The sequence below is a fragment of the Theropithecus gelada genome, chromosome X (assembly GCF_003255815.1).
Source record: "Theropithecus gelada isolate Dixy chromosome X, Tgel_1.0, whole genome shotgun sequence".
Lineage (NCBI taxonomy): Eukaryota > Metazoa > Chordata > Mammalia > Primates > Cercopithecidae > Theropithecus > Theropithecus gelada.
The window spans coordinates 44,015,076-44,039,276 of NC_037689.1; the positions used below are offsets into that span (position 1 = coordinate 44,015,076).

General features: G+C 40.7%; 1 protein-coding gene across 2 annotated transcripts in view; it reads left to right on the forward strand.

Moving 5' to 3' along the window:
* PHEX (phosphate regulating endopeptidase homolog X-linked) overlaps positions 1–24,201 on the forward strand; it is a 224,937-nt gene that overhangs the window by 194,402 nt on the left and 6,334 nt on the right. For both annotated transcript variants that reach the window (XM_025372572.1, XM_025372573.1), the window contains exons 17-20: positions 1,901–1,968; positions 4,459–4,589; positions 9,257–9,322; positions 10,317–10,421. In XM_025372572.1, coding sequence (XP_025228357.1) covers positions 1,901–1,968; positions 4,459–4,589; positions 9,257–9,322; positions 10,317–10,421 — 370 coding nt within the window. The remainder of the gene's footprint in view (positions 1–1,900; positions 1,969–4,458; positions 4,590–9,256; positions 9,323–10,316; positions 10,422–24,201) is intronic.

The window sequence follows — 24,201 nt, forward strand, 5'->3', positions numbered from 1 at the left end:
ACTGAGGGTTGTAGAGGACCAAGTACTTATTCTCAGAGCTGAGAGACCTGGAAAAACTAAATGTTGCAATCTGCACACTGATAGCTACTGCCTCAAAAATTAACACTATGTAAAATTACAAGTTTGTCCCACACTGCTATGATAGCTCTATGATTGAAATGCATAATTTCACTCTTACTTCTTTAATGAAGGTTTGCAATGATGGCAAAACAGTAGGAAGCATTTTTTTTCAAATGCAAATTACCTTACGGGAAAGAAATAACAAAGGAAAGAATTGCCACCAAGGGGAAAAATTAAATCGTACACCACTTCCTCGGGTGTAGTAGAGACAAACAATTAGCATGGTAAGGATCATTATGTCCTGTAATAACATGCCACTTTAAAAATTTCCATTCCTTCCAGTTATGGGTCCGATCTATTTGCTGGGTGACTTTGATGTTGCATGTCAGGAACTAACTGTGAGATATTTTTAGCATTATTGCAAATCTCATGAAGAATCTTCACAATAAGGATTCTAAGTGGTGTGTAATTCTCATCCACAGGTTAAATGACTAAATTAAGATACATATAGATCTGTCACTTGCATGAGATGGTAAAGTTAACTAATCAATTAGTTAAATCATTGTTACTTTCTTACTCTGCACAAAGTATAGAGGATTTACCAATGAACAAGTAGATAAGGGAGTGGCCTCAATAGAACTTATATTTGAGAGAGAAAATCCCAGGCACATATATGGAAACCTCATTATTGATTTCTTCATATATTCTTAATATGCTTTGCTATGTAACAAAGCACCACCAAGCAACCATTTATTAGCTCATGATTCTGTAATTGGGCAGGACTGAGTTGAGACAGCTGGTCTCTGCTTTGTATGGTGCTGGCTGGGGTCACTTAACGAGGGCTGGAGGATCTAAGGCGACTTCACTCACCTGTGTGTGCCCCGGTTGGGCTGGCTCTTGTGGCTGGGGCATGGCAGGGCCTCTCTCTCTTCCTTTGGAGTCTCTCAACTTCTGGGATTTCTCGCTTTCTTCATTTGGCCTCATTCCCTCTAGCTGGGTAGTTGAACTTCTTTGCAAGTGACTTCCAAGAAGGTGGAAAATGGAAGCTACTTTCTTAAGGCCTAGACCCAGAAGTCATACCTGACCCCTTCCACTGCATTCTATTGGTCATAGCAAGCCCTAAGGCCAGTCCAAATTTAAGCAGAGGGAAATAGATTGCCTCTTGATGGGAGGAGGGGATGTGTGCATTCAGGGGTAGGTAGAATTGTTGGTGGTGCGTTTTATAGATAATCTACCACGTGCTTCTTCAGAGGTGAAGAGAAATAAAGTGGCACCTTTTTCAAATCTTTGCTATTCAGTTGTCATCTTGTCTACAACAGAAAGAGGAACGTGACTACCTTTGAAAATAGAGTGATCCCTTTTAATCTCTACTCTGTTCCTTTTTTTATGACTACCTTTGGAAAACAATTTAACTTCTAAGATTATAGTGACTTCTCAGCAAGTTTCCAGATAAAAAATAAATTATATATTTACTGACAGGATCTTTTCTGCCCTGTTTTAGGTGTTCATAAATATATAGCTACAGCAGATATAAAATCATAGAAATCTTAAGGCTGAAAGGGACTTCAGAAATCATATCTTTCACATCCCTAATTTCACAGAGTAGGGCACTATGGTTCATATGTGGTCATAATGACAATGTTAGAATTTGTATTTTCTTTGTCTATTTCAATTGGAAGGTATGTTTAGATTTTTTACAGCTTTTGGGTATGGTTATTAGATTGTTATTACCATGGTGACTAGAAAGCAGTTTATCTTGGCTTTCCATTGAAAAAATTAAAGGATTATGCTCTGAGATTCATGCTTGTAATTGTCTCCAAATTATGTATTTATGCCATAGATCTCTGAGTTATGGTGCTATAGGAGTAATTGTTGGACATGAATTTACACATGGATTTGATAATAATGGTAAGTACTGGTTCATTTTCTAAGCTGCTGCTTTTGTAATAATGTTGACTATATGGATGTTAATTGTTATGATTGTCTTTGCATAGCAGCAGCATCATAGCTTGAAGATTATCCAAAGCAATATGATTGCTGATTGAAAACTTTTCCTCGTGTCTTGCTGTGATGGCTTGCAATAAATAAACAATTGTTCCCATTGGTGATTGGGGTAGACTTTAAAAAGCAGCCTTGTAATTTCAATAAAATTAGCTTTGCATTTAGATCAGGATTGCTGTAGCTGCCACAATAGTTACAGGGACTGATTTATAGCTTCTCCCTTTGTCATTTATTCATCGTCTTGAGATTTTCTCCCTGGAGGAGCAAGCTCTGCTCCAACGATGATTATACATGCTGCCAAGTTAGGACTTGCTGAGTTAGGACTCTGGAGCTTGTCTGACTGATTCCCTTTTACGATTTCGAAAATTATGCAATGCTTATTCTCTATTTTTCTCTATACTGGCTTATATTCTGATTATTATTATTATTATCCTTATTGAGACAGAGTCTAGCTCTGTCGCCAGGCTGGAGTGCAGTGGCGCGAGCTTGGCTCACTGCAACCTCAGCCTCCCAGGTTCAAGTGATTCTCCTGCCTCAGCCTCCCGAGTAGCTGGGATTACAGGCATGTGCCACTATGCCCAGCTGATTTTTTGTATTTTTAGTAGAGACAGGGTTTCACCATGTTGGCTGGGATGGTCTCGATCTCCTGACCTCATGATCTGCCCACCTAGGCTTCCCAAAGTGCTGGGATTACAGGTGTGAGCTACCGCGCCCAGCCTATTCTGATTATTTTAAAGTCTATACTTTCCTAATAATCTATGTAATAGGATATACTTTGTATCCTGATGACATTTGAACAAAAGGAAAAAGCAGAATATGACATAAACTAAAGAAATGGCTTCCTTTGAGAGTCCTCATCATTGTTGATCAGCACTCTTCTCCTTTAACTTTGGAGTATTATTGGAAGGCCACGTGAAATCTCTGAAACTTATGGATTAGTAGCAAATGACTATCACATCCACACCCACACAATGATTTACAGGCAGTCTCAGGAACCAGCTGCCCTAAGGCAACGTTATATAGAAGGGGACCTCTTTCTTCCATCCCTGTAGTATCTCCAACATCCTTTCCTGGATGCCTACCCCAGGGCCAGAGACCCTCTGGCTCTTCTAGAAAAGTCTTCCTGTACTCCCACCAGCCCTTCCTTAATCACCTAGATTTTTTGCTCCCCTGGTCTTCCCTTTTCTGTTAAAATGTGGCTAACTTGTAGTTATCTGACTCTGCAGAGCTAGACTTTCTGCCTTTGGGTGTTTGGTTTATCTGAGATGAGAGTCTTAGCTAAGAAATAAAAGCTAATAGTCCTTTCTTCATTCTGGGCCTCTCGATAGGGAATATAAGTACAGTTCCTCCCCAGAACCTTCTGGAGAACTTCTGGAGTCTTTCTCAAAGGACTGAATCTAATGGTGGCAATTTCACTCTGTAACCAATGCTTAGAACAGTGCATTGCACATATAAGTACGTGCCCGGTACCTATTTAATGATTGGTTGGTTAGTGGGTAGAGGACAGTGACTCCATACTATCCCGGGGGTGGTGTTAGTAGTAGGTAGCCTTGTTGAAGAGTTTTGGATTGTTCCAATTAACAGCTTTACTTAGGGGACTTTTTTTGTAAGCTGTGTAATTAAATTTAAACGATGCCTCTGATTCTCATAGTAACCTTGAACATAGAAGACAGTCTAGCAGCATCCAAATTTTGTTCCAAAGGATGTAGAGAAAATGAAGAGTGAGCACATAGCAAGAAAGCATGTATAATCTTTCTTCCCGTTATGTTTTGGAGATTTTCATTCTTATTCCAAGTTTTCTTTTTAGAGCAATCTTCCTTGTCTAAGTAGGACAAATGGGTCTTCTATCCACACTAGTGGCTGTGGAATGATTCATAACAGAGGTTTTATGTGTCTTTCAGCTCCTGGCAACTTGGAGGAAATAGGTTCTTATAGGGCTGAGTCAGGGTCTATGATCGCACAGTATGGATGACTCCCTGGGGCTATTCCTATGGATCGTTTGGAATTTCACTGGTAGTAGTGCTCTGATTGCCTCCATGGGCTTTCTGAATGAAGCCATTTTATTTCATAATCCAGTGAACATTTTGGGTCAAATCAGGTGAAGACACAGAATCCAAGATTGGATAAGACTAGTATATGTAATAAATTGATGAATCTCATTTTTAAGGTGCTCTTTGTTCCTTAGAAAGAAAGCACTTCCTCAATTGTCTTTATCCTTTTCACCCTTTTTACAATTAACCTGTGACATTGGAGAGAATGCAGGAGCTGATCTCAGGAAGAGTGTTCCCTGCTGTTATGACTGTTTTTTGAAGGCTTGTTGAGGTGAGGGAAAGGGAAGATGAATTTACTTTCCATAAATAACACAAATGTCTTCGAACTTTTTTTTTTTTTTGCTAGGTAGAAAATATGATAAAAATGGAAACCTGGATCCTTGGTGGTCTACTGAATCAGAAGAAAAGTTTAAGGAAAAAACAAAGTGCATGATTAACCAGTATAGCAACTATTATTGGAAGAAAGCTGGCTTAAATGTGAGTACAACTGTGGCTAAGGGGGCACCTTGTGGTTCATTTTTCCTCATTTGGACATTAGCTTGCTTTAAACCATTGGTTCTCAAAGCGTATTTACAAGATCAACAGCATCTGTCTTCCCTGGGAACATTCTTGAGTCCTACCCCATACCTACTGAATCAGAATCTTTGGGGTTGGGGCCTGGTCATCCCTTAACCAGGCATGAACTTTGTCCTGATATATTGCTAGGGCTGGAAAAATACCTCAATCCTTGCTATGCCTCAAATCTATTATACTTGTAGATGAATTTAGGTAAAAATCCATGTGCTTCTCTTACAGGGAATGTTTATAAACACTGACTTGGTTCTCCTGGTTCTTAAACCATGCTCAGCCCAAGTGAGACCACTGCTCATTCAGGCAGAGAAACCAGAGTCAGTATCCTTGAATGGTGTCTAGCACTTTTATCAGTGTCCTGGACAGCCATTTCTCTACCTATATTTTTTAAAATATCTACAACTGTGACATGTGAAGACCTAAAATGGGTGCTTCTGTGTATCTCTATATACTACAGGGGTTTTCACACTGTGAAAATTTATCTGGAGTATATGTTGCTTCAAGAAAAGCATACAGAAAAGGGTTCTAGAGTCAGACATGGGTCCAAATCTAGGTTCAACTAGTTTTATGAACTTGGGTAAGTTACTTAATGTTCCTGAGTCTCAGCATCTTCATCTGTGAAATGGGTCAATGTTTCTGAACTCATTGATTTGTTGTAAGAATTAAATGAGCAAAGCAATGCGAAACACTAGCACAAAGCCTGATACAAAGCAAGTGATCAATGAAAGATAGTTAATATTCCTGATCCTTTGTGAGATACTCATTAGTACCTTATCCCAGGAAAAAACAAAGCCAAAGATTTTTGGGTTAAACCCCCTCCCCCCAAAATAGAACAGTTTTCTTGGGGGAAGGGAATTTATATTTCCTTTTGATTATTATATACAGGCACGAAGATGAAACTTTTCACTTAATTGAAACAAATGTATCCCCATACTACCCCTGAGAGATACAGATATTACTAAGTGTACAGGTTTTACATATGAGGGTCAAAGAAATTAAACTGAGGTTCAAAGAGATTAAAACCCATGTTAGAGTCTAGATTAGAGTTTATGTCTGTACGACTCCAAAGTCCATACTCCTTCCCCTATATCATGCTCGGGTTCTTATTTTAAATTCATTTTATATCTGGGTGATGTGTGGGTGGACTGCTCTTCACCATTCATTTTGGCCAAAGTGTCAGAGATTGAAACTTAATTCTGACAAATGTGTACCTTTGTCACAAGGACGATAGAAAGGGCATGCCTGTCTTAGCATAAATCCACTTAACCATCAGAAAACAGCTTCAGTTTCATTCCCACAGGAGAGTAGGTGGCTTCCTTTGTGGATATAAGGGCCATGCTTTATTTTTCTGGCTTCATTTATAGGAGCCATTCCTTTGTGCCTGAATCTTGCTTTGTAATGAATTCGGGGGAGCTCAGATGGGGCACTACAGATGCAGACTGTCAGCAGCTGTTGAGTCTTTTGTTGTTGTTGTTCCTTTTTGTAGCTGTTGAGTCTTGAGAGTCCAACCTAGGGCCATGTGGTCTACTGAGGCAGACCAGAGTTCAAGGAGCCAGAGGATGAGGCTGCTCCAAAAGGCTCTATTTTAGATATAAAGCTTAGACTGAATGGCTGGGCATAGTGACTCATGCCTGTATTCTAAACACTTTGGAAGGCCAAGGTGGGAGGATCACTTGAACCAAGGAGTTTGATACCAGCCTGGGCAACATATGGAGACCCCACCTCTACAGACATTTTTTAAAAAAATCAGCTGGGTGTAGTGGTGCATGCCTGTAGTCCCAGCTACTCAGGAGGCTGAGGTGGAAGAATTGTTTGAACCCTATAGTGAGATGTGATCAAACCACTGCACTCTAGTCTGGGTGACAGAGAGAGAGAGCCTGTCTCAAAACACACACACACAACACACACACACACACACACACACACACACACACACACACACACAAACCTCAGAGTAAAAAGGAAGGAGATTAAATTTAATCTTCAAGAGCCAAGAGGAGTTAGGACTTGAGAAGGTAGCATATTAGGAAGCAAAGGCTCTGGAGACAGAAGACTGCTTGGGTTTGAATCCCAGTGACATGCGAGCAGTTTACTTCATCACTCTGACTTAGGTTCACTAGAAGCAGAGCCCAAGAAGGGGTTCCTTAGGTCATTGATTTTTTTGAGACAGTGTCTCGCTGTGTCACCCAGGCTAGAGTGCAGTGACGTGATCTCGGTTCACTGCAACCTCTGCCTCCCTAGTTCAAGCGATTCTTCTGCCTCAGTCTTCCCAGTAGCTGGGATTACGGGCGCCAGCCACCATGCCTGGCTAATTTTTGTATTTTCAGTAGATACGGGGTTTCCCCATGATGGCCAGGCTGGTCTCGAACCGCTGACCTCAGGCAATCTGCACGCCTCGGCCTCCCAAAGTGCTGGGATTACAGGTGTGAGCCACCGCACCCAGCCTAGGTCAGTGATTTATTCAGAAAGTAGTTTCAGGAAAAACCTATAATGGAATGAGGGAAACCTGTTGGTTTCAGGAAATGTTGAGCCTCACCCTGATTTCACAGAGGATTCTGGAGCACGAAGTGCACCACAGAAATTGTTCAGCCCAGGTACTGGGCTGTTCAAATTGCACATCAGTCAATTACTGGAAGGTGGGTTATAACCTCCCAGCAGTCTCCAGATGAGGTGACTCCCATAAGCTAAGGTTGATCTGGCTGTTAGCAGTTGTGGGAATGGGTGTACAGTTTAGGTAGAAAAGGGGATCTGGTGGGATATCGACATCTGCTACACACTCAGCTTTAGATCCTCGTTTGTTGAGCAAGGATGGTGGTAATTAGCACTTACCTCATAGGATTGTGGATAACAAAGAATATACATAAAGCAGGAATGATAGCTTTTGTATACTGAAGCTAGGAGGGTCCTGAGTGATTACAGTGAATAATAGTTTCCAAAGATTTATTTTTATTCCTTGATATTGCTTGATACCTGGGTGACTGGGCTAGCTAAAAAGTAAAGAGTTGGTAAGATCCATGGCTTGAAAGTTTCAAGCAAGATATGTTAGTTTTCTGCTGCTTGCTATAACAAGTTACTATAAACTTAGTAGCTTAAAAGAACATAAATTTAATTTATTAGCATACAGTTCTGTATGTCAGAAGTCTGACATGGATCTCAATGGCCTAAAATCAAAGTGTCAGCAGGGCCACATTCCTTTCTAGAGGTTGTAGGGGAGTATCTGTTTCCTTGCCTTTTCTAGCTTTTAGAGGCTGCCCACATTCCTTAGCTCATGGCCCCTTCCTTTTTCAAAGCCAGCAATGGCCAGTGGAGTCTTCTCATGTTGCATCACTCTGACAGTCTCTCTCCTGCCTCCCTTTTCCTCTTGTAAGGACTTCTGTAATTACACTGGGTCCACCTGGACAATCCAGGATAAAGTCTGCATCTCGAGATCCTTAACTTAATCACCTCATGTAAGTCTCCTTTGCCATGCTTTATTTTTCCAGCTTCATTTTGTAGGGACCATTCCTCTGTGCTTGAATCTTTCTTTGCAGTGAATAAGGTAACATATTCACAGATTCCAGGGATTAGGATGCAGACATCTTTGGGAGGCCGTTATTCTGCCTATTACACAAGAGTTGAAAGACTTTTCTGTAAAGGGCCAGATAGTAAAAAATTTAGGCTTTGTGGGGCGTATGGTCTTGTTACAATATTTAATTCTGCCATTGTAGCAAGAGAGCAACTATAGACAATACATATATGAGTGGGCATGACTGTGTCCCAATAAAACTTGATTTAGGAACACCAAAATTTGAATTTCATATAATTTTCATGTGCCACAAAATATTATTCTTCTTTTGATTTTTCCCCAGTTGTTGAAGTAGGTAAAATCCAGTCTTACCTTGCAGCCTGTACAAAAACAAGGAGCAGGTTGGATTTGGCTTGTGGGCTGTATTAGTTTAGAATATTTTTGTCCTAGCTCATTTAAAGTTTTAAGAAACAATCTTGAATATTTGCAATAATTTCTTTACCATGCTTGGCTGGTTGTCATACATATTGCAGACCTCAACCTTGTGATCTGTACTCCTTCTGTTTGATTTTTGTTACCTGGGAGAACCACTTTCCTTTTAATTTTTCATGGAAATTGCTGAAGGTAAAATGATGATAGTTGGTCTATGAAATCTTGTTCCAGTGTGGATGGTAAATTTTTGGAAACACAGGCACAATGAGAAGAATACTGAAATTATATGAGTTAATCAGAGAAAGTAACCTGTGTATTGACATTCCTATTTTTTCCCATTAAACCAGAGTCACTCAGAATATTGTTAACATTTTATTGGAGCTGGCTAGATTGGTTAGAATGAAGAGGTAGGTGACAAAGAAGTGTGTAGCATAATAAAATAGAAAGTATTATATTCAGGAGCACCTTGCTGAGGATAGTGTGCCATCTTACAATATATTATGCCTATCTCTGATTTATTGGATGTGATTTTCTCTTTAAAATATGATACTTTTCTTGCTATAATACTCATGCCCCTTGCTGAATGATAGTTGAGCATGAAACACTCATTTTTTTTTTCCTTTTTTCTTTCTGTTAGGTCAAGGGGAAGAGGACCCTGGGAGAAAATATTGCTGATAATGGAGGCCTGCGGGAAGCTTTTAGGGTATGTGCTGCTACATTTGCTGTGGTTCTAAAAATCAAGCCATAAAACACCATATGGGTGTCCCTCAATTCATACCACAGCCATGTTCTTGAGGAGTTAGATATTATGGAATTTCTGTAAATAGAAGTGTGTCTCCCTGTTGACCCTATTATATAAATAGAACTATATTTCTTTCTTTTTGGGGTGTAAAGTCACCCTAAAGAATAATATTTATTAAGAATCATGTATTTAAAGAATAGCTTTTAGAAAATACATTCACCATCAGATCGAAGCATGCTACAGCAATCTCCCTGGGGCTAGGTTCATTTGTTTTCCTGAGTACAGGTGTTTCTGTAGTCTTCCTATAAATTTCTCTGAAAACATCAAACTTCTAAATTATGACCAGAGGGCAGTGGTTCTCATATACTGGGCCAAGTGATAGTTCCTAATAACGTTTTCATCATCCATTAGTTTGTGGTCAAATAAGAAGCATAAGGATAATGCAGAAAGATTTCATAAAGCTAAATGCATTCAATTTAATGACCAGACTGTTATTCCCGGTTATATCCTTCCTATATTCTAGTTGAAATATACTTTATTTTATAAAATGAGGGCACTAGAAGATGATAGTTTTTCTCTTACGTGTCAAAATGAAAAAAGGTGATATGCAGACCCCAAAATGTATTGCCATAGGGGCCTTGCCATTGTATTAGATTTGTTTGTCCCCTGGTAGGAAGAGAAAGAACAGCTTTTTTTCCTCAAGAGTTATTCAATATCTGAACGCTTTGGTCCAGCTGCTTTGGTATACATTGAGCATAAGGCCTTTCTGCAGGTGTACCTGCCTCACTGGTAAGCAATAGGACATGGACTTGTTTCCAGGTGTTTCTTTTCTTAAAGAAAATTTTGACATGATGCATTTTGCACGTGGCAGGAGTAGACATTTACTATTCCTGTGCTAGATGAGAAAAGAGAAAAACCCACCATTGCAGAGACTCATCTCTTCTTCTCTCACCAGGCTTACAGGAAATGGATAAATGACAGAAGGCAGGGAGTTGAGGAACCTCTTCTACCAGGCATCACATTCACCAACAACCAGCTCTTCTTCCTGAGTTATGCTCATGTGAGTAGACTGAGGAAGGGGCATCAGGGATGAGATGCAGGACTTGAATTTGCTCCCTTGATCAAAGATTTCAAAAAGTTTAATGGTATGACTTTGATTTTTAGCAAAAGTTTTATCTTGCTGATTATTTTTAGGGTAAATCTCACCTCCTTAACGTTCTAGAGTACATAATTAATTAACTGATTGAATCAAGGTGTATTGGTATTTTTTAAATCAAATGGGTTACTAGCCCTGCGGTAATTCATTTGATAGTTCCTCAATGTATCTTGACTTCTTAATGTGTTTGATACTATTTGTAACCATTTCTAATAACTTGTTCTTTGGTTTTCACGGGCCTGCCCTTTCCTATATTGCTTCTCCTTTGCCTCATTTGCTGACTTTATGCCGCCACTCTCAGCCTGTGGGGGACCCTCAGGGTCATGTTCCCAACTATCTAATGCATATGCAGAGACCCTTAGAGCTGAAAAAGAACAAAGGCAAGGAGAGTCATGTCACTCTTTTGTGAGTTTAATAGGCTCTTGGAGCAGAAATTGAAAGGAAGATGTGCACGAAATACAGCACAATTCTGAGTTTGAGTCTCTGGCTAATGAGGCAAGTGCCAAATCTTTATTAGTTATTACACTGGTTCATGTCATAAACATACAGGCAACCTCTTCAGTCAGGGATAGGTCAATAAAGGTTTTCTAATGAATGGCCTCACAGTGGGCAAATGTGTATGTGTATGCTCAAAGCTAGACAAAAATTTTCATCAGTACAACCTTTTGTTCCTAAGTCTTTGCTTTCACTGCTAAGTAAGCTCATTCTCACACAGGTCTTTGCTCAAAGCTAGACAAAAATTTTCATCGTACAACCTTTTGTTCCTAGGTCTTTGCTTTCACTGCTAAGTAAGCTCATTCTCACACAAGTCTTCTATCATTCACTTTGGTCAAAGGATTCTTGCTTGCCTGGGGTCTTTTATTTCTTAAAGCTAATATAAAAACACTAAATAAATTATTATTTAGCATCCTGATGTCAACAAAACTCTAGTCAACAACATGACTTACCTTTTAGTCTTCCTGTTTCTATCATCTCATCCTATATTTAGATTTTCCTGGTTAGAAAGCCTGGATTCTTAGGTCTTATTTGAGGCATCTGTCCTCATTTTTATAACATGTATTCCAGAAGCCAGATGTTTCATACTTTTTTAAAAATTATACTTTAAGTTTTGGGGTACACATGCAGAACGTGCAGTTTTATTACATAGGTATACATGTGCCATGGTGGTTTGCTGCACCCATCAACCCGTCATCTACATTACGTATGTCACCTACATTAGGTATTTCTCCTAATGCTATACCTCTTCTAGCCCCCAACCCTCCAACAGGCCCTAGTGTGTGATGTTCCCCTCCCTGTGTCCATGTGTTTTCATTGTTCAACTACCACTCATGAGTGAGAACATGCGGGGTTTGGTTTTCTGTTCTTGTGATCATTTGCTGAGAATGATGGTTTCCAGCTTCATCCATGTCCCTGCAAAGAACATGAACTCATTCTTTGTTACGGCTACATAGTATTCCATGGTGTATATGTGCCACATGTTCTTTATCCAGTCTGTCATTGATGGACATTTGGGTTGGTGCCAAGTCTTTGCTGTTGTGAACAGTGCTGCCATAAACATGCGGGTACATGGCATCTTTATAGTAGAATGATTTAAAATCCTTTGGGTATATACCCAGTAATGGGATTGCTGGGTCAAATGGGATTGCTGGTTCTAGATCCTTGAGGAATTGCCATACTGTCTTCCACAATGGTTGAACTAATTTACACTCCCACTAACAGTGTAAAAGCGTTCCTATTTCTTTACATCCTCTCCAGCATCTGTTGTTTCCTGACTTTTCTAATAGGCTTGAGGTGGTATCTCATAGTGGTTTTGATTTGCATTTCTCTAATGCCCAGTGATAATGAGCATTTTTCCATATGTTTGTTGGCTGCATAAATGTCTTCTTTTGAGAAGTGTCTGTTCATATCCTTTGCCCACTTTTTGATGGGGTTGTTCGTTTTTTTCTTGTAAATTTGTTTCAGTTCTTTGTAGATTCTGGATATTAGCCCTTTGTCAAATGGATAGATTGCAAAAATTTCTCCCATTCTGTAGGGTGCCTCTTCACTCCGGTGATAGTTTCTTCGGCTGTGCAGAAGCTCTTTAGTTTAATTAGATTCCATTTGTCAATTTTGGCTTTTGTTGCCATTGCTTTTGGTGTTTTGGACATGAAGTCTTTGCCCAAGCCTCTATTCTGAATGGTATTGCCCAGGTTTTCTTCTAGGATTTTTATGGCTTTAGGTCTTATGTTTGTTTAAGTCTTTAATCTATCTTGAGTTAATTTTTGTATAAGGTATAAGGAAGGGATGCAGTTTCAGTTTTCTGCATATGGTGAGCCAGTTTTCTCAACACCATTTATTAAACAGGGAATCATTTCCCCATTGCTTGTTTTTGTCAGGTTTGTCAAAGATCAGATGGTGGTAGATGTGTGGTGTTATTTCTGAGGGCTCTGTTCTGTTCTGTTGGTCTATATATCTGTTTTGGTAGCAGTACCATGCTGTTTTGGTTACTGTAGCCTTGCAGTAAAGTTTAAAGTCAGGTAGTGTGATGCCTCCAGCTTTGTTATTTTTGCTTAGGATTGTCTTGGCTATATGGGCCCTTTTTGGTTCCCTATGAAGTTTAACGTAGTTTTTTCCAGTTCTGTGAAGAAAGTCAATGGTAGCTTGATGGGGATAGCATTGAATCTCTAAATTACTTTGGAAAGTATGGCCATTTTCACAATATTGATTCTTCCTGTCCGTGAGCATGGAATGTTTTTCCATTTGTTTGTGTCCTCTCTAATTTCCTTGAGCAGTGGTTTGTAGTTCTCCTTGAAGAGGTCCTTCACATCCCTTGTAAGTTGTATTCCTAGGTATTTTATTCTATTAGTGGCAATTGTGAATGGGAGTTCACTCATGATTGGCTCTGTTTGTCTGTTATTCGTGTACAGGAATGCTTGTGATTTTTGCACATTGATTTTGTATCCTGAGACTTTGCTGAAGTTGCTTATCAGCTTAAGGAGATTTTGGGCTGAGACGATGGGGTTTTCTTAATATACAATCATGTCGTCTGCAAACAGAGACAATTTGACTTCCTCTCTTGCTATCTGAATACCCTTTATTTCTTGCTCTTGCCTGATTGCCCTGGCCAGAACTTCCAACACTATGTTGAATAGGAGTGGTGAGAGAGGGCATCCGTGTCTGATGCCGGTTTTCAAAGGGAGTGCTTCCAGTTTTTGCCCATTCAGTATGATATTGGCTGTGAGTTTGTCATAAATAGCTCTTATTATTTTGAGATACGTTCCATCAATACCTAGTTTATTGAGAGTTTTTAGCATCAAGGGGTGTTGAATTTTGTTGAATGCCTTATTAAGATAATCGTGTGGTTTTTGTCATTGGTTCTGTGTATGTGATGGATTGTATTTATTGATTTGCATATGCTAAACCAGCCTTGCATCCCAGGTATGAAGCCAACATAAGCTTTTTGATGTGCTGCTGGATTTGGTTTGCCAGTATTTTGTTGAGTATTTTCGCATCGATGTTCATCAGGGATACTGACCTAAAATTTTCGTTTTTTGTTGTGCCTCTGCCACATTTTGGTATCAGCATGATGCTGGCCTCATGAAATGAGTTAGGAAGGATTCCCTCTCTTTCTGTTGTTTGGAACAGTTTCAGAAGGAATAGTACCAGCTCCTCTTTGTACCTCTGGTAGAATTCGGCTGTGAATCTGTCTCATCCTGGACTTTTTTTGGTTGGTAGGCTATTAATTGCTGCCTCAATTTCAGAGCCTATTATTGGTCTATTCAGGGACTCAACTTCTTCCTGGTTCAGTCTTGGGAGGGTGTATGTGTCCAGGAATTTATCCATTTCTTCTAGATTTTCTAGTTTATTTGGATAGAGGTGTTTATAATATTCTCTGATGGTGGTGTGTATTTCTGTGGGATCGGTGGTGATATCCCCTTTATCAATCATTTTTTATTGCATCTATTTGATTCTTCTCTCTTTTATTCTTTATTAGTCTGGCTAGTAGTCTATTTTGTTGATCTTTTTGAAAAACCAGGCTGCTGGATGCACTGATTTTTTGAAGGGGTTTTCGTGTCTCTATCTCCTTCAGTTCTGCTCCAATCTTAGTTGTTTCTTGTCTTCTGCTAGCTTTTGAATGTGTTTGCTCTTGCTTCTCTAGTTCTTTTAATTGTGATGTTAGGGTGTCAATTTTAGATCTTTCCTGCTTTCTCTTGTGGGCATTTAGTGTATAAATTTCTCTCTACACACTGCTTCAAATGTGTCGCAGAGATTCTGGTACGTTGTGTCTTTGTTCTCATTAGTTTCAAAGAACATCTTTATTTCTGCCTTCATTTTGTTACTTACCTAATAGTCATTCAGGAGCAGGTTGTTCAGTTTCCATGTAGTTGCGGAGTTTTGAGTGAGTTTCTTAATCCTGAGTTCTAATTTGTTTGCACTGTGGTCTGAGAGATTGTTTGTTACGATTTTCGTTCTTTTGCATTTGCTAAGAAGTGTTTTACTTCCAACTATGTGGTCAGTTTTGGAATAAGTGTGATGTAGTGCTGAGCAGAATGTATATTCAGTTGATTTGGGATGTAGAGTTCTGTAGATGCCTATTAGGTCCACTTGGTCCAGAGCTGAGTTCAAGTTCTGGATATCCTTGTTACTTCTGTCTCGTTGATCTGTCTAGTGTTGACAGTGGGGTGTTAAAGTCTCCCACTGTTATTGTGTGGGAGTCTAAGTCTCTTTATAGGTCTCTAAGAACTTGCTTTATGAATCTGGGTGCATATACATTTAGGATAGTTAGCTCTTCTTGTTGCATTGATCCCTTTACCATTATGTAATGCTCTTCTTTGTCTCTTTTGATCTTTGTTGGTTTAAAGTCTGTTTTATCAGAGACTAGGATTGTAACCTCTGCTTTTTTGTTTGTTTTTTTGCTTTCCATTTGCTTGGTAGACCTTCCTCCATCCCTTTATTTTGAGCTTATGTGTGTCTCTGCATGTGAGATGGGTCTCCTGAATACAGCACGCTGATGGGTCTTGACTCTTTATCCAATTTGCCAGTCTGTCTTTTTTAATTGAGGCATTTAGCCCCTTTATATTTAAGGTCAATATTGTTATCTGTGAATTTGATCCTGTCATTATGATGCTACCTGGATATTTTGTCGATTAGTTGATGCAGTTTCTTCATAGTGTTGATGGTCTTTACAATTTGGTATGTTTTTGCAGTGGCTGGTACTAATAGTAGTGCTTCCTTCAAGAGTTCTTGTAAGGCAGGCCTGGCGGTGACAAAATCTCTCAACCTTTGCTTGTCTATAAAGGATTGTATTTCTCCTTTACTGATGAAGTTTAGTTTGGCTGGATATGAAATTGTGGGTTGAAAATTCTTTCCTTTGAGATTGTTGAATATTCACCCCCTCTCTCTTCTGGCTTGTAGCATTTCTGGAGAGAGATTCACTGTTAGTCTGATGGGCTTCCCTTTGTGGGTAACTCGACCTGTCTCTCTGGCTGCCCTTAACATTTTTCCTTCCTTTCAACCTTGGTGAATCCGATGATTATGTGTCTTGCAGTTGCTCTTCTCGAGGAGTATCTTTGTGGCGTTCTCTGTGTTTCCTGAATTTGAATGTGGGCCTGCCTCACTAGGTTGGGGAAGTTCTCCTGAATAATATCCTGCAGAGTGTTTTCCAACTTGGTTCCATTCTCTCCATCACTTTGAGGTACACCAATCAAATGCAGATTTGATCTTTTCATATAGTACCATATTTCTTGGAAGCTTTGTTCATTTCTTTTCACTCCTTTTTCTCTAATCTTGTCTTCTCGTTTTATTTCATTGAGTTGATCTTCAATCTCTGACGTCCTTTCTTCCGCTTGATCAATTTGGCTGTTGATACTTGTGTATGCTTCACAAAGTTCTCGGGCTGTCTTTTTTAGCTCCATCAGGTCGTTTATGTTCTTCTTCTCTAAACTGGTTATTCTAGTTAGCAATTCATTTAACCTGTTTTCAAGATTCTTAGCTTCCTTGCATTGGGTTAGAACAAGCTCCTTTAGCTCGGAGCAGTTTGTTATTACCCACCTTCTGAAGCCTACTTCTATCGATTCATCAAAATCATTCTCCATCCAGTTTTGTTCCCTTGCTAATGATCCTCGAAGGAGAAGAGGCATTCTGGTTTTTGGAATTTTCAGCCTTTTTGCACTGGTTTCTCCCCATCTTCGTGGATTTTCAGGCTCCTTTGCTGCAGGTCTGCTGGAGTTTGCTGGAGGTCCTCTCCAGACCCTGTTTGCCTGGGTATCACCAGCAAAGGCTACGATTGCTGCCTGCTCCTTCCTCTGGAAGCTTTGTCCACAGAGGGGCACCTGCCAGATGCCAGTCAGAGCTATCCCTGTATGAGATGTCTGTCAGCCCCTAATGGGAAGTGTCTCCCAGTCAGGATACATGGGAGTCAGGGACCCAGTTGAGGAGGCAGTCTGACCCTTAGCAGAGCTTGACCGCTGCACTGGCTGTCAGGCAGGGACGTTTACATCTGCTGAAGCTGTGCCCACAGCTGCCCCTTCCCCTTCCCCCACATGCTCTGTCCCAGGGAGATGGGGGTTTTATTTATAATTCCCTGACTGGGACTGCTGCCTTTTTTTCAAAGATGCCCTGCCTAGAGAGGCAGTCTGGTCACAGTGGCCTTGCTGAGCTGCTGTGAGCTCTGCCTAGTTCAAACTTCCCAGTGACTTTGTTTATACTGTGAGGGTAAAACTGCCTACTCAAGCCTCAGCAATGGCAGACGCCCCTCCCAACTCTAAGCTTAAGCATCCCAGGTCAACCTCAGACTGCTGTGCTAACAGCGACAATTTCAAGCCAGTGGATCTTAGCTTGCTGTGCTCCATGGACCTGCCAAGCCCTGTACTGAAGGGAATCTCCTGGTCTGCCAGTTGCGAAGACTGTGGGAAATGCACAGTATCTGGGCTGGAGTGCACTGTTCCTCCTGGTACAGTCTCTCATGGCTGCCCTTGGCTAGGAACGGGACATCCCCTGACCCCTTGTGCTTCTGGGGTGAAGCAATGTCCCACCCTGCTTCGGCTCGCCCTCTGTGGGCTGCACCCACTGTCCAACCAGTCCCAGTGAGATGAACCAGGTACCTTGGTTGGAAATGCAGAAATCACCCACCTTCTGTGTCAGCCTCACTGGGAGCTGCAGACCAGAGCTGTTCCTATTAGGCCATCTTGCCTAATTTTTGTATTTCTTTTTTTTTTTTTGGAGAGACGGGGTTTGGCCATGTTGGCAAGGCTGGTCTCAAACTCCTGACCTCAGGCGATCCACCCACCTTGGCCTCCCAAAGTGCTGGGATTACAGGCTGTGCCTGGCCCAAAACCCAAGTTCTTGAGTAAAAACCACAAGAGCCCCACTGCTGACTCCTGTTGGACATGGAGAGTGAACAAGAAATAAACTTTTGTTGTGTTGTTTCTGCAGCATAACCTACTTTATCCTGACTTGCCATATGACTTGAGATATGATATGGTCTTTATGAATTGAACTAGGACACATAAATATGGAAAAAATATTCTAAGTGGAGGGGGAAATGGGAGCAAACATATGTTTGAGGGGAAAGAGAACAAGACATTCAACTAGGCTGGAGTATATGGTGCATAACGGGCAGCAGTGGGAGAGGAAGGACAGTGTCAGATTTCTGAAGTCCTGAGCAGCTGTCCAGAGTGTTTAAACTATATTTAAAAGTCATTCTTGAGTAGGAAAATAATAAAATCCAGATTTTTAAAAAGATTTATCTGGCAGGGGTGTACAATGGAAGGAAGAAATTAGAGACTAGTTAGATTATTTATAGATACCAGGAAGAATGGATATCCACTAAATAAGTAGAAAATAGAACGGAAAGAAGTAGAAGGATTAGAAGAATATCTGAGAAAAATTAGGGGTCTCAGCAACTGCAGGGATATAGAAAGCAGGAAAGGTGATATGATGTTGTTGCTTTTGATGAAGATAAACCACCAGTTACATTGGTTCTGAATTTGACTTTGAATATGTTTTGTAATGTGATTCCTTAATTTCCTCAGAAGCTGGCTAATGTGAAGTAGTTTCTGGCATTTGATTTTACCTCTTTTATTATATTATTTCTTCTTACACTCTTACACTATAATATAGTATTGTCTTTGCTTAATATATCACTTAAGAGACTTCTGAAAACACATTATGCCTGCTACTGTTTTCTTAGTACCTTCCCAGGAGGGAAAGTAATTTTACCCCTCATAAGCAGACTTACTTTAAAGTGCAAAAGATTGAAAAATCTCCTCATTCTGTCAGTGGGAAAAGATCCAAGATAAATTTCTCACTAGTGATATAAAATAGCTTTCCACTCCCCCCCCCCCCCAACCCCCCCCCAAATCTCTTTAGTTTAAAATAAATCAGATATAGTTTGGTATTATATCTGGAAACATTTCAGAATTATAAGTAACATCACTATCATCAATCAGTTTATTTTTTTTACAAAGAGATATTGTGGGCTAGGATGTAGATAGTAAGAACTGATAGATCACTGTACTTTGTCCTCTAGCGCAGGGGTTAGCAAACTTTTTCTGGAAAGAGACAGATGGTAAAGATTTTAGGCTTTGAAGACTATAAGGTCCCTGTTTCAACTATTCAACTCTGCCACTGTAGCACAAAACCAGCTACAGATCATGAATAAATGAAGGAATGTGGCTGCTTTCCAATAAAACATTATTTACAAAAAGACAGCAGGCCATATTTGGCCCTAGTTTGCCAATCCCAACTCTAGAAAGTTCTATCTATGAAAACTAAAATTCTTGAACATTTGGAGAGCGGTTAGGTACTCAACTGCATAGTAATGAAAGTAAGTGTAAAAGGAGTTGAAGATAAAATAAAATAATAAGGACTGGAGTCCTTGGGAAGATGTGGAGGTAATGGAACTCAATATGGATCCTAAAGGATGAAGCTTACATTGAATAATCTTACATTGAATAATCATCTGAGGGGGAAGAGTAGGAAGGGTTGCATTATAGAAGGAGAATCAGAAGCAAAGCCAGAGAGACAGTAATGGGCATGACATTGTAGGGTAGAAGTGAGGATACTTGCCCCATTAAGGCTGAGTTTTTTTTCTCACCCAGTGAAGTTATGGGAAATTGAATTGGATTGGGTGGTGTTGGAAATTTGGGAAGCCAGATGGAGGTGTTTGGCTTCAATGTGGTAGGCATTTGGGAGCCACTGTAGTTCTTTCAAGCAGGTTGGTAATGAAATAAAAGTGGGATTTCAATGGTATGTAAAACAGTGGTTAAAAAAAAAAAATGCTGAAGTCAGATTAACATTCCATAAGGCTGTTGGGATAATCCAGAGTAGAGGATATTAAGATTATGCCTATATATGATGAGATAGGGTAATGGGGATGCTATGGACTAAATGTTTCTGTCCCCCAAAATTCTTATGTTGAAGCCCTAATCAATGTGATGGTATTAGGAGTTGGGCCTTTGGGAGGCAATTAAATCATGAGGGTGGAGCCCTCATGAATGGGATTAGTACCCATATAAGAGGCCAGAGAGCTAGGTAGCTCTTTCCACCATGTGAGGACACAGAGAAAAATTGGCTGTGTGTAACCCAGAAGAAAGCCCGCACCAGAACTCGATCCCACTAGCACTCTGATCTGAGACTTCCAGCCTCCAGAACTGTGATAAATTTGTTGTTTATAAGCCACCTAGTCTATGACACTTTTACACTTTGTTATAGCAGCCTAAACTGTCTAAAACAGGAGAGAAGATGTTGAATCTGAAAAGCACTTAAAAGTATAAAACATCAAGAAGAACTAGAAGATGGCCAAATAGGAAAAGCGCCGGTCTGTAGCTCCCAGCTAAATCAACGCAGAAAGTGGGTGATTCCTGCATTTCTAAGTGAGGTACCCAGTTCATCTCATTGGCACTGGTTGGACAGTGGGTGCAGGGCCACAGAAGGTGAGCCTAAGCAGGGTCTGGTGTCACCTTATCCAGGAGGTGCAAGGGGTCAGGGAATTTTCTCCCCTACCCAAGGGAAGGCATGAGGGACTCAGCCTGAGGAACCGTGCACTCCAGTCCAGATACTGCACTTTTCTCATGGTCTTCACAACCTGCAGAACAGGAGATTCCCTCCGGTGCCTACCCCACCAGGGCCCTGGGTTTCAAGCACAAAACTAGGCGGCCGTTTGGGCAGACACTGAACTAGCTGCAGGAGATTTTTTGTTGTTCTTGTTTTTCTGTGTGTGTGGTTTGTTTGTTTGTTTGTTTTGATACCCCAGTGGTGGTGGGAACGCCAGCAAGACAGAACCATTCACTCCCATCGAAAGCGGTGCTGAAGCCAGGGAGCCGAGTGGTCCGGCTTGGCGGGCCCCAACCCCACAGAGCCCAGCAAGCTAAGATCCACTGGCTTGAAATTCTCACTGCCAGCACAGCAGCAGTCTAAGATCGACCTGGGATGCTCGAGCTTGGTGGGAGAAGAAGGGGCATCCCCCATTGCTGAGGCTTCAGTAGGTGGTTTTACCCTCACAGTGTAAATGAAGCCACTGGGAAGTTTGAACCGGGAGGAGCTCAGCAAAGCCACGGTAGCCAGACTTGCAGATGTCACCTCTCTGGGCAGGGCATCTCTGAAAAAAAGGCAACAGCCCCAGTCAGGGAATTAAAACCCCCATCTCTCTAGGACAGAGCACCTGGGGGAAGGGGTGGCTGTGGGCACAGCTTCAGCAGACTTACTTACACGTCCCTGCCTGACAGTTCTGAAGAGAGCAGCAGATCTCCCAGCACAGCGTTCGAGCTCTGCTAAAGGTCAGACTGCCTCAAGTGGGTCCCTGACCCCCGTGTATCCTGACTGGGAGACACCTCCCAGTAGGGGCCGACAGACACCTCATACAGGAGAGGTCTGGCTGGCATCTGGCAGGTGCCCCTCTGGGACGAAGCTTCTGGAGGAAAGAACAGGCAGCAATTTTTGCTGTTCTGCAGCCTCTGCTGGTGATACCCAGGCAAACAGGGTCTGGAGTAGAACTCCAGCAGACCTGCAGCAGAGGAGCCTGTTTGTAAGAAGGAAAACTAACAAACAGAAAGAAATAGCACGTCCACTAAAATACCCCATCCGAAGGTCACCAACATCAAAGACCAGAGGTAGATAAATCCACAAAGATGCAGAGAAACCAGCACAAAACGGCTAAAAATTCCAAAAACCAGAACACCTCCTTGCCGGCAAGGGAACAAAATTGGACGGAGAATGATTTTGATGAAGTGACAGAAGTAGGCTTCAGAAGGTGGGTAATAACAAACTGCTCCGAGCTAAAGGAGCTTGTTCTAACCCAATGCAAGGAAGCTGAGAACCTTGAAAACAGGTTAAATGAATTGCTAACTAGAATAACCAGTTTAGAGAGCATAAACGACCTGATGGAGCTAAAAAAGACAGCCCGAGAACTTTGTGAAGCATACACAAGTATCAACAGCCAAATTGATCAAGCGGAAGAAAGGACGTCAGAGATTGAAGATCAACTCAATGAAATAAAATGAGAAGACAAGATTAGAGAAAAAGGAGTGAAAAGAAATATGGTACTATGTGAAAAGACCAAATCTATGTCTTATTGCTGTACCTAAAAGTGACAGGGAGAATGAAACCAAGTTGGAAAACACTCTTCAGGATATTATCCAGGAGAACTTCCCCTCCCTAGCAAGACAGGCCCACATTCAGATTCAGGAAATACAGAGAACACCACTAAGATACTGCTCGAGAAGAGCAGCCCAAGACACATAATAGATTCACCAAGGTTGAAAGGAAGGAAAAAGTGTTAGGGGCAGCCAGAGAGAAAGGTTGGGTTACCCACAAAGGGAAGCCCATCAGACTAACAGAGGATATCTAGGCAGAAACTCTCCAAGCCAGAAGAGAGTGAGGGCCAATACGCAACATTCTCAAAGGAAAGAATTTTCAACCAGGAATTTCATATCCAGCCAAACTAAGCTTCATAAGTGAAGGAGAAATAAAATCCTTTATAGACAAGCAAATGCTGAGAGATTTTGTCACCACCAGGCCTGCCCTACAAGAGCTCCTGAAGGAAACACTAAACATGGAAAGGAACAACTGGTACCAGCCACTGCAAAAACATACCAAATTGTAAAAACCATCAACACTATGAAGAAACTGCATCAACTAATGGGCAAAATAACCAGCTGGCATCATAATGACAGGGTCAAATTCACACATAATAATACTAACCTTAAATGTAAATGGGTTAAATGCTCCAATTAAAAGACCCAGACTGGCAAACTGGAAAAAGTCAAGACCCATCGGTGTGCCGTATTCAGGAGACCCATCTCACGTGCAGAGACACACATAGGCTCAAAATAAAGGGATGGAGGCATATTTACCAAGCAAATGGAAAGGAAAAAGCAGAAGTGGCAATCCTAATCTCTGATAAAACAGACTTTAAATGAACAAAATCAAAAGAGACAAAGAAGAGCATTACATAATGGTAAAGGTGTCAATGCAACAAGAAGAACTAACTATCCTAAATATATATGCACACAATACAGAGCACCCAGATTCATAAAGCAAGTTCTTAGAGGCCTACAAAAAGACTTAGACTCTCACACAATAATAGTGGGAGACTTTACACCCTACTGTCAATATTAGATAAACGAGACAGAAAATTAACAAAGATATTCAGAACTTGAACTCAGCTCTGGACCAAGCGGACCTAATAGGCAATCTACAGAACTCTACACCCCAAATCAACAGAATATACATTCTTAGCACCTCATTGCACTTATTGTAAAATTGATCACATAATTTGAAGTAAAACACTTCTTAGCAAATGCAAAAGAAAGAAAATCGTAACAAACAATCTCTCAGACCACAGTGCAATCATATTAGAACTGAGGATTAAGAAACTCACTCAAAACCACACAGCTACATGGAAACTGAACAACCTGCTCCTGAATGAATACCGGGTAAATAACAAAATGAAGGCAGAAATAAAGATGTTCTTTGAAACCAATGAGAACAAAGACACAAAGTACCAGAATCTCTGGGACACATTTAAAGCCGTGTGTAGAGAGAAATTTATAGCACTAAATGCCCACAAGAGAAAACAGGAAAGATCTAAAATTGACACCTTAACATCACAATTAAAAGAACTAGAGAAACAAGAGCAAACACATTCAAAAGCTAGCAGAAGACAAGAAATAACCAAGATCAGAGCAGAACTTTAGGAGATAGACACATGAAAACCCCTTCAAAAACATCAATGCATCAAGGAGCTGTTTTTTAAAAAGATCAACCAAATAGATGGACCACTAGCCAGACTAATAAAGAATAAAAGAGAAGAATCAAATAAATGCAATAAAAAATGATAAAGGGGATATCACCACTGATCCCACAGAAATACAAACACCTCTATGCAAATAAACTAGAAAATCTAGAAGAAATGGATAAATTCCTGGACACATACACCCTCCCAAGACTAAACCAGGAAGAAGTTGAATCCCTGAATAGACCAATAACAAGTTCTGAAATTGAGGCAGCAATTAATAGCCTACCAACCAGAAAAAGTCCAGGACCAGACAGATTCATAGCCGAATTCTACCAGAGGTACAAAGAGGAGCTGGTGCCATTCCTTCTGAAACTATTCCAAACAATAGAAACAGAGGGAATCCTCCCTAACTCATTTTATGAGGCCAGCATCATCCTGATACCAAAACCTGGCAGAGGCACAACAAAA